Source organism: Etheostoma spectabile, chromosome 2, assembly GCF_008692095.1.
Source record: "Etheostoma spectabile isolate EspeVRDwgs_2016 chromosome 2, UIUC_Espe_1.0, whole genome shotgun sequence".
Classification (NCBI taxonomy): domain Eukaryota; kingdom Metazoa; phylum Chordata; class Actinopteri; order Perciformes; family Percidae; genus Etheostoma; species Etheostoma spectabile.
This window is the reverse complement of record NC_045734.1, coordinates 8,645,874-8,656,451: the sequence shown is the minus strand read 5'-3', so window position 1 is coordinate 8,656,451 and position 10,578 is coordinate 8,645,874. Positions and strand designations below refer to the sequence as shown.

Sequence of the window (10,578 nt, the reverse complement as noted above, 5' to 3'; positions counted from 1 at the left end):
GTCGCACATGCGCAGTAGCTAGGTAAGACCACATCAGCTAGATAACTCTTTCTTCAACTTTGGTCAGTACGAGGCAGAATTAGCTGGGAGACTTTTCCTAAATGAACAGGGACATGAAAGTAGTTCTTTTGTAGATTACAGTGGACTAGTGTGTGTTGTAGCAGTGTTTTGCCATTGAGAACGAGCTAGCATGCTAACACTAGCATGTGCTACAATTAGCCACCTCGTCTCGGCCAGTGACATAAAAAGCCATGCAGATTTTGAAAAGCTAACCTGGAGACTGAAGGCAGAGGACATTCAGAAACCCGTATCTCACTCATAATGGGGTTTTTTTCCATAATATGGGCACTTTACAACAGACAGAAATGGTCAGATACTCACGCAATAAAAATCTGCTCTTCCCAGTAAATATGTACCTTTTTTACACTTACTAGCTAAAATAATATTTTCATTGAGTCATTAAAAAAAGTCAAGTACCCACAAACATTAACTGCTACATATTATTAGTAATAGATAGATGCAATGAAGATAGATAGATGCAATGAAGGCTAAAGGCTTTAATCACCCAGCTGGAAAATGGTAGGCTAACAATGAGTTAACTACACTTGCTGTTGTATGAAGTGGCAGCTTGTTTGCTCTTAAGGAATAGTGGATAATGTCGGGGCTATTGGCAATCAGACTGCAACTCCACTGCAAGCTGAGAACACCAGCAACTATTTATATTAGACACATACAGTACAACTGGTGGAACCACTAGTACACATAACGCTGGCATTCAAGGGTACCAGATTCCTCGAGTGAGCCAATATAAGTCTATTTTGGTTAGGAAAACTTTGGCATTATGAACGTACCTTCATGATGAGCTGCTTGACAAACAACAACAGAAAGGCTCGCAAAGAATGGATCTCCTTCTGGTTTGGTCTTGGACCATCTGCAACCCCAGAAAGCAAATGGCTGATGAAAGTAGCAAGTAGGTGATACATGAGAAACTGAGCATGACCCAGAAGGATAAAGCAAGAAGTTATAACATGATCAATCTATTTTTTTTTTTTTTGAAACCAAAGCTCTGCACCTGATTTATCACATGTAGGACTTTCCGTGATGATTAAGTGTGAGTGTGGTTGTTGCAGTGTGTGTTTACGTGTGCCTTCATATTTCAGTGTTCTATGTGAAATCTACCTTTACATGCTTAGTCTGTATATGCATTTCAGAAGATGAATGGGAACACCATATAACAGTAGTGTGCCATTACTGCATAACCTATTTTAGCATTTTCTTTGCATCCTCACCTAGGCCTTTAGGCACGACTCCACTGCGGTCCTGGGGGTTGATAACCCAGTAATAGTATTTCATCGTATGCATGACCTGAAGTACAGTGCCCACCCTGCGAATGGTGTTGTAGATGGTCACTGTACTAATGAACTCTGTTGCAAGGTAAGTGTAGAGTGTCAGCTGGACCTGCAAAAGACAAAGTACATATGGAAACCCACATACACACACGCTAGTTTAGTTAGATAGTTGGAGTTGAGTGGTTTTAGTGTGCCCTAGCTTCTAAGCCCCAAAGGGTTATAGGCAAGACATTCTAATTTAAATAGCATTCACTGAGTCACAGGTGGAGGGATAACCTTGAACTTTGAGACACTGAAAATAAAACGTCAGGCAGGACCACACAGTGAGAGAGAGGGTGATTATGATTGTGCCGGTCTGCAAATCTGTAACGGATATGTGTATGTCCCATCTACATGTGTATATCTAATTTTTTACAAATGAATCCAAATGCATAAGAATGTGCTTCTGTGGAAATGTGTGTATTTATGTTACCTTGGCAGGGGAATGGATCCAGATGGCAGGGTTGAACAGAATGTGGTCACACAGCTGCTTGAGCAGCAAGATGCCATTCTGCAAGTTGCTAAGGTATCTGGAAAAGGCCAGCACAATGTCCAGGACGGGCCGCGTCACATGCACCTTGGACAACTGGAGTTACGACAGGGGGACAAAAAGTGAAAAAGGAAGGAAGAGGGAGATGTTAGTGAGAGGAATCAGAGATGCGGGGGATGACAAAGAAAGGGGAGGGGAAGGACACATGCAGAGAAAGATGAGGAGGAGCTCCTCTTCTGCCTAACAAGCACACAAGACAGCTGTGACCTCCAAATACAGCCGAGGGAAAACAAAGTCTGTCTTAAATTAAGTGTTGGTGTTTGTTTGTGCCTGTGTTAGTGTGTTTGTGGCGTTAAGGGAATGACGATCAGCCTTATTACGGCACTGGGTTCATTATGGGCAGCTACTGGTACGGCAGGATGGCTCTCTTGTGTATTTATTAGCCAACTGAGCCAATTTGTGTTCGTCTCACCTTCTCCAAAGTGTAGCCAATGACGAGAAAACCTTTGCAGGCCAGAACCTGCTCTTGCATAGCCACCGAGTTCTTCAAGAGCTCCATCACAAAGGATAGCAAAGTGCAGCTAAGGGGCCCACAGACAGACAGACGGACAGACAGTGACAAAAAGAAAAAGAGAGAGAGAGAGAGAGAGAGAGAGGGAGATAGAGTTAGACAGTGACAATAATCTATACAAGCTGCTGACAAAGCCGTGACTGTGAAGGGCATATCCTACATGAAATGTGATTGAATGAGGGTGTCATGTCCCATTGTGTTAGGACAGATTCTAGTTAGCATCACCTTGAGGGCAGCACAACGTTGCAAATTTATAAGCCAAATGGCGTCACAGCTTTCAAGCTCAGCATTACATCAGAAGTTGGAAAAAAAACTAAAACCTAATTTTCAACTGCTTTTAAAAAAAACTTAATGTACAGAAGGTCTCTTTTTGATGCTACATTAAATGTTATAGGCAGGCATAAACCATTGTTGACAGACAGCAGTGTTACCTGAAAAGCCAGCAGTCATGAGCTGAAAATAGACTGCGTGTGTTATCTGTGTACCAGCCATGTAACGGATGCTAACATTGTAAAAGTTATTTTAGATCAGTTCACATTTAGATCCAACTAATAATCTATTTGAGCATACAGCCAAACTGAGTCCAATATCATCTTAAAAATACGGTAAATAGGCTCACACGTATTTTTTTCCTAAAGTGGCCGTGTCTAAAAGGGTTACTCTAGCAATTTAGTATTGCACCTTTGTAAAGTCTGTAGACTCCTGAGACAGAATAAAAAAAAGAAAAGTTTTAAGCAGCAGCAGAGACATCCTGACTTCTCGTCCCTTTGGGTACAGCTCCAAAAAGGACTAAACCCTGACTAGATGACTAGATTTCCCATGATGCAGTTCGATAGCATCTTTTCTTAGACCCTTTCTGCCTTGTAAATGCCCACATCTTTTACACTCCATATCCCCAAATTGTAATGCACTCTTTAAATTAAATAACCCTGATGACATCACATTGATATCACTTGGGTTATATTCGCAGACAAACAAAGACAGCTTGTTGCATTAAGGTGTGTGTGTGTGTGTGTGTATGTGTGTGTGTGTGTGTTTACCAGACAGAGGTGTCCAGCTCGTGGCTGGAGGGCTGGCAATAATCCAGCTGTGCAAACAGAGGGAAGAGGACTTGCACGCCCCCAATAGAGTGTATGCCACTCTGGACTGAGTGAGTCACAACAGCCTTCACATCCTACCGAAAGAAAACACACGTTGCCCCATTTAACATGTTACGTGGCCAATATTTGCATTTGCATATTTGTTCTAATAATCACAGTTATATGCACTAACTTAGCTTCATGTGTTTACATATTTGAAAGTATTTGAAAGTAATTGTAGAGTCACAACCAAACAAAAATGGTGATTCTCTATCATACCACTGGAGTCTGCTTTTTTTATCTTAACAGGCACAAAACTGTAATGGAATCTTTGACCGCTAATAAGTACTCTAAACTTTCAATGCCAAACCATGATTTTGCCATTGCCAAAATACTTGTTGAGTTTTTAAGAGGATAAATTAGATTCAAGAAAGAAAACAGATCATATTTTCTTAAAGTGTTTAGTAGCCTGGTGCATCAGCTGGGTTCTCTGTTGCATGTTGTGAAACCAACAGTGGCTTGGCAAAACATTTCTCTCTCTATAGGATTGGAATTTGTGAGTATGGCATCGCAAAGCTGAAAATATAGGTCACATTCATTCATATTTCACACTGTGTTTGTGTGTGAGAGAGAGTCGGAGAAAGCATATGTTGTGTGTGGCAGCAAAAATCTTCATCACGAAGGAAACAAAGCATTTTCTTTGATGAGAGGGCATGAGAGGAAACTCAATTAGTGCTTGAGAAAAAAAAAAAGTAAAATGATTGAAGAAACAGGGCTGTGTGTGCATGCTTTGCAGTGCAGGCATGTTTATTTGTAGGCAACATATGGCAAACCTCCATAAAGTTCACCATCTACAGCTACCAGGACAAATGCCCCAACTACTCGTGTGTAGTTCCAAAGTAAACGTCACCCCCAGAGAAGGCACATTCCACAGTTAGTGCACCAGTATGGCATTTTTCAGCAGCTGCAGCAAGTCTGGCTAGCTCAACACATTTGCACCTCTGTCCTAATGAGGCTATTAAACTAAATAAATGCCAACTGGGCCACTTTCATTTTAGCAGGGAAGGAAAGAAAGAGTAAAGAGTGGTACATATGGAACAGCAGGAGGGATGGAGCAGGCGCACAGGTGGTGAATACATTTGCACCGGCATTGCTTTAATGTCAGCATGGTGATTTCAGGTTAATCCTAGCAACAACTATTAACTCCAACTATCAACTCCTTCTCCGAGGGGAATGGCTATCAATTACTATACAGGCAAAATGTTACATTAAAGGCGTACTGTAATTACCTGAAGCATGAGTGCGTGGGGTGAGTGGACGAAAATGGAGGCGTTGTCCTTGGGGGAGGACTCGAGGCAGAGCTGGGCATCTGTGGCGCGAGGGTTATAAGTGAAGGCAATACTAGAGGACAGCTTGCCATCATACAGTAAGGTCTTATGATGCTCTGCAAACAGCAAGTCACTTTCAGCCTTGTACTTGAATGTTCCCTGATGAGAAGGAATTAGAAAAGGGAAGGGTGAGTGTTTAAATTACAAAATACCAAAGGGATATTTTGTCAACAATAACAAAAGTTAAGTGCAAATTACTGGACCCTGCTGCAAATATATTGTTGTGAACAAAGTTAGTTTATATATATAAATAAAAAAAATAAAAATAAAAGCTTTCTTTGTATATTGATTTATATGACCCAACTGAGTGTGGTTTAATATACTGTTTATTTGAACTACCTTTTAAAATCAAATTATACTCATTGGACATCCTTGGACAAAAAATAAAAAATTGCAAAGACATTTCACCCTGTGTGGCATGTCTGTCATTGCGATTATGTGCACTGGGAATAAAGCATATCTGGACATGCACCAACAGTTACTGCAGTTGCTACTCTGGCTACCTTTTTGTTTATTTTCTATTGTTCATCAGTGGATGTGTCAGGGCGGGTCGTTTTTGTGTATACTTGCTCTAAAAGCTAAGAAAAAATAAAATAAGAAAAAAAACACTTAACACTTAACCTTTCCATCTGTTGCTACCCTTCAAACTACAGTAAATATGACAGAGCAACTATTAGTTTATATATGTTATGTCATCTCACTGTCGTTGATGGATTCCACTATCTTGCAGAGAAGAATATCCTGAACAGAACCAGGTAAACTGAATGCAAATATTTTATTTTCAAGTGTAACTTGACAGCTGATTTCATTCATTTCTCATAAGACAACGGATAGCTAACCCTATCCAGACATGTTAAAGTATTGGTTTTTAGTTTTAGAATACTTTACCATATGTGTAAAGTGAAGGAAAAAAAGTAAACATTACATTTTTCAGCTTTATAAAAAGTTATTTTAATTATTATAATGCATCATTTGACAATACGTAAGTTGTTTAATGTCTCTATTTAATGTTTCGATCCCACAGACATCTCAGTTTTTATGGCTTCCAACCTGGTAACCCGGTCCCAGCTGATAGATAGCCAGGATCTGAGCAGCGCTGAGAGCCTCTCCAAACAGGTAAACCGCCCCCATCTGTCCGCAGAACACACGGTTGGCATCCGCTGTCTCAGACGATCCCAGGAAACACTTGTCAAACGTCTGCAGCGGGAAGGATGTTGGAGGTAGGATTTGAGGATGAAGAAAAAAACACAGAAATAGACAAAGATTAAGGGAGGGAGAGTGGATGGAAGGAAATGAGGAATTAAAACAGAAAGGGATTTAAAAAAAAAAAAAAAACAGGGGGAAAGGCACATTGATTTTAACACTAGCTATAATTGGCAACACACAGCCTCAAACTGTAAGCATAATGTGGCTAACGTAACAATGTTCCATCTTCCTGTGTTCGTGGTCAGTGAGGCATAAGCAGAAGTGTTGAGAATGATGAGACCACATCTCAGTCAAGTTGCTAATTTGCTTGCGGACATACTGACACATCTGGAGGATTATACTACTACTACACTGTGGAGGCGTTTCCATTCCTAACAAATATTTGATTTAAGAATCTCATAACTCAGCATGACAGAAAGCAGTCCTGGGGACTGTGACAGAGCTCATATGGTGATGTGTGAGAGGAACAGGGTGTGTAAATGTCATTTTCCACAGTACTATCCATGCTAAAATATGACCCCCCATGACCTCTGAAAGCAAAGAGTGGGATTAGATATATCTTTGAGCGAGGTCTACGTTTCAGTTTTTGGTACATGCTCCTGCAGAGGTATCTGGTTTTGAAATTGATATTTGACAGAATGGGTTACGGACACCCACATGCCCAACCCTGATGTGGCAGCATGGATTTATGAGTATAAAATCTTGCCAGAGGTTTAATGCAGTAATATTTGTGGTTTGCAAGTTCAAATAGAACACACTCATCCATAGAAGGTGCCTACACGCTGTAAAGGAATAGTTACCTTTTGCACCCTCATCTTGGTATAAGCTACAGAATCACCTTTAAACTAAATTATTTTATTAGCATGGAAGATTGTAAAAACAGGATTACACAATGTTCATATCCTGTTACTGAACACTGCTATTTCATTGTTTGATGTTATTTGCTGTTTTGTCTTAAATTAGTAAATTAAGGTGTCCAATAGCTTATACACAACATGCTTACAAATAGGCAGACAGGCATTTGACATCCACGCACACATACATAGTACAAAAATACAAAGGAAGATATCAATGGTGTGCCCTTACAGTAAAGTTAGATTGTAGCATGTTTAAAGGAGCGGTGGGGGGGGAAAAAAAGGCACAAAGGTGCAATAGTATCATAGTGCATGCTGCTGTCTTGGCCAGGACTCCCTTGTAAAAGAGATTCTGAATCTCAATGGGAATATTTCTGGTAAAATAAAGGTTGAATAAATGTATATAAAACAAATCAAGGAGAAGAGAGATACCAATCTAGTGTCTGTATGGTAAATATAAAGCTACAGCCATCAGACAGTTAGCTTAGATTAGCATAAAGTCGGGAAACAGGTGGAAACAGCTAGTCTGGCTTTGTCCAAACGTAACAAAATCAATCAATAAATAATACTGTTTTTTTAAGATGGGTAAGTGCTGGACTATGTCTTGGCTTGGTGCAGTGACCTCTGCCGTTTCCACTCTTATTGCTAATACAGCTGCTCGCTGTGGCTTAACATTTACCATAGATACATGAGTGGTATAAATTTTCTCATGTGACTTTTTTTTTTTGGCATGTTTAGGCCTTTATTTCTGACAGGACAGGTTAGACTTGATTCGGGACGGGGAGGGGGATGACACGCAGCAAAGGGCCGCTGCTTCAGGAACTGAGCCCTGTATATGGGCGTGCGCTCTACCAGGTGAGCTACCCAGGCGCCTTGGCAAGCTAACTCTTGGCAAGAAAAGCAAATAAGTGTATTTTGAAAAATGTCAATTTATTCCTTTATTATCCATGATAATGTTTTCAAACAGAAATCAGGAACTTAAATACTACTGGGGCCATTTGCAAAGAGCTTACACTGTAAAATTGTTGCTACTTACGTCACTGGTGTTAACAAACCAGGCGATGTCTCCAAAGGAAGCCAGTTCCCCGTTCACATAGCAGCTAATTTCACTATTTTTCCAGCGGTTGTAGGTGTGAACGAGAGTCACCATGTACCACTGCAACAAAAAAAGAAGCAGTCTCTCACAAGGGGAAACGGTTGCAGTATATCTGGAGTATTAATCACAAACAGGTGCTAGCAATAAGTCAGCATGTGGTGAGAATCTTCTAGTCTACACAATTAGCCTGCTTCCATCATGTTTCAGGACTCACTCCCCTCAAGCTACAATCTCACCTACTTAGATTTCTGCTTTCCTCCTCAGCCATACAACCAGTGAATTAGGTTACCAATGTTACCACAGTGAACTAGGTTGCTATGGTTTCTTCCGGACATGAAAGAAGGCATTAAAAATAGAGTGAAATATCAACTAAAATGAGTTCTAGGTCCTCATGAGGTTTGTTAAGGCAAGGTGGTGCCTTCATGCCCAAGGGAAGCAGGAGGGTGTTTTAACTTGTGTCCACAGGCAAAGGATCTATCAGACTGCAATGGTCTTCAGTGTGTTCTGTGCCTGGGTGTATAGGAACATCCTTCTCTCCAGCCGCCCTCAGTCCTCCTCCATCTAGTTTGGCATCTCTCCAGAGTCAGGTTAGACGTGAGAGCAAGGACCCGATTGACCGTGTGCACACGTGTGTTTTTTTTGTGTGTGCATGTGATTATGATTTCTGTGATCCATCTACAGAAAATGCATATAAACATTTGGTTGGCCTGGGTCGCCGAACCAGTGCATGGATTCTTGTAATTTTTTTCTTACAGATCATACCTTCTGGGGTTTGAAGTCGTACTTTACACAGTGCTGGAATCCTTTCCCCTTGGATTTTAATGAGGTCACTATCAAACAGCCACCCACAAAGTGTGCAGAGTAACCCATGCCTTTATTGGTGCGGAAACTAAAAAAGAAAAGGGAAAATGCAAACACACAGCTTTAGTTTTCGACTGAGGCTGCACACTTTCATGCTGACTACATTCAAGGGCAACATGGGTTATAGTGTCCAATATATCATATAAACACTTAAAAAGGTCTTAAGAGGATAAAGATAGCAAACAATCATTTCTCAACTTCACAGGCTCTTCCCATCATTCTACATGTCCCAGCGAGATGGGGCCCCCGCGTGTGATTTAGTGAATTAATCTCTTTTTAAAAAGGGCACAAGGCTGAAGAGGAGCTTTTATTAAAGATTATCTCATGCAGCTCATTGGCCATGCAGCTTGGTTATCATTTTTACAGACGCCCAAACGGATCCCAGTTGTATAAATTAGATTTCTGACAGAAATTAATTATTGGTTGAAAATAAGTTTAACCAACCCTCAGCTCCTCAGAGAGGAAGCAGAGGATGAAAGACAGGAAAGATGGAGGGAGACGTACAACCGTTTTTCCTCTGCAAGGATGGAGGCTACACTTCTGCAGCACATGTTTTGGAACTCAAATGCATTCAAGATACATTTTGGTTATACTGGGGACATGCATATGTTCACACTTAAATTGCATGCACCACAATAACATTGTGTTATTTATTTGACCTACCAGTATAGGTAAGGCTTGTCTTTGTCTACATTGATGTTGTTGAGAGGATCCATGCGGAGCCACGTATGGAATGTAAACCCATTCTGGTACGGCCATTTAGCTATAGGAGGCAGAGCTATAGCCTGTTTGGAAGAAAATAGAAGATAACAGGACATGTCAGGGTCCTGGCTAGCTGTGGAACTGAAAGGACCCATACAGCATTTTAATTACTTTACAAAACACTTGGTTAGTACAAAACTATAGGTCAGCCTAAAAGCGGAGAAATCCATGTTTCATTTGAGCAAAGGAATATCCAGCAAACATGCTATTCTTGAGAAAACAAATACAATGCTGAAAAACACAGATAAATAACTTAAATCAAGATACAAGCTCCCAAGATATTACAAGATAAAATCTAAACAATCAAATCAGTGCCAAACCCACATTGCAGACCTGTGCACTTCTACATGTAAAAGCACTGTCACCATGGCAATGGAGGGTTATATACAGAAGGTGGCAATCCCATACACTACGTTAAGGGCACGACTGAAGCAAGTCCATTATCTTAATGTTACAATAGTTACTCCTACACACAGATAAATCACAAAGACATAGCTGGTTGTCCTAAAACCTTTTATTGTTTTGACTGCTTGTGAAGTAGTAAAGTCTGAGAGGATTATCCTGAATACTGCCATGCCACATCTAATATACTGCGACAGGAAGAGGAAAAACAACAGCACATCTTTCAATGTATGTGGTGAACAATGCAGGCACGAGCAAAGCAATGCTTGCATAAAGTTTCACTACAATGATCTAAAACTGTACCCCGGAAATCCAGAGTTCTTGCAAGAGCACAATTTGAAGTTGCTCAGCGAGTTACTCTGGCATCGAGTAATACTGCTCATTAACTATGCCCTTGTAGCCGAGCTGCACCAATCACGTCAGTGTATCTGATATAGGCGGGCCAGAGGCGAGCTCAACAGATGACGACAGTTTAATCTAC

At 40.7% G+C, this 10,578-nt stretch overlaps 1 protein-coding gene across 8 annotated transcripts in view; it reads right to left on the bottom strand.

The window, feature by feature from the left end:
- lrba (LPS-responsive vesicle trafficking, beach and anchor containing) overlaps nt 1-10,578 on the bottom strand; it is a 199,232-nt gene that overhangs the window by 155,402 nt on the left and 33,252 nt on the right. For all 8 annotated transcript variants that reach the window (XM_032539028.1, XM_032539046.1, XM_032539063.1 and 5 more), the window contains exons 5-14: nt 9,597-9,718; nt 8,835-8,961; nt 8,013-8,132; nt 5,967-6,113; nt 4,818-5,015; nt 3,490-3,623; nt 2,351-2,459; nt 1,822-1,974; nt 1,290-1,458; nt 852-931 (exon numbers count right to left, since the gene is read on the bottom strand). In XM_032539028.1, coding sequence (XP_032394919.1) covers nt 852-931; nt 1,290-1,458; nt 1,822-1,974; nt 2,351-2,459; nt 3,490-3,623; nt 4,818-5,015; nt 5,967-6,113; nt 8,013-8,132; nt 8,835-8,961; nt 9,597-9,718 — 1,359 coding nt within the window. The remainder of the gene's footprint in view (nt 1-851; nt 932-1,289; nt 1,459-1,821; nt 1,975-2,350; nt 2,460-3,489; nt 3,624-4,817; nt 5,016-5,966; nt 6,114-8,012; nt 8,133-8,834; nt 8,962-9,596; nt 9,719-10,578) is intronic.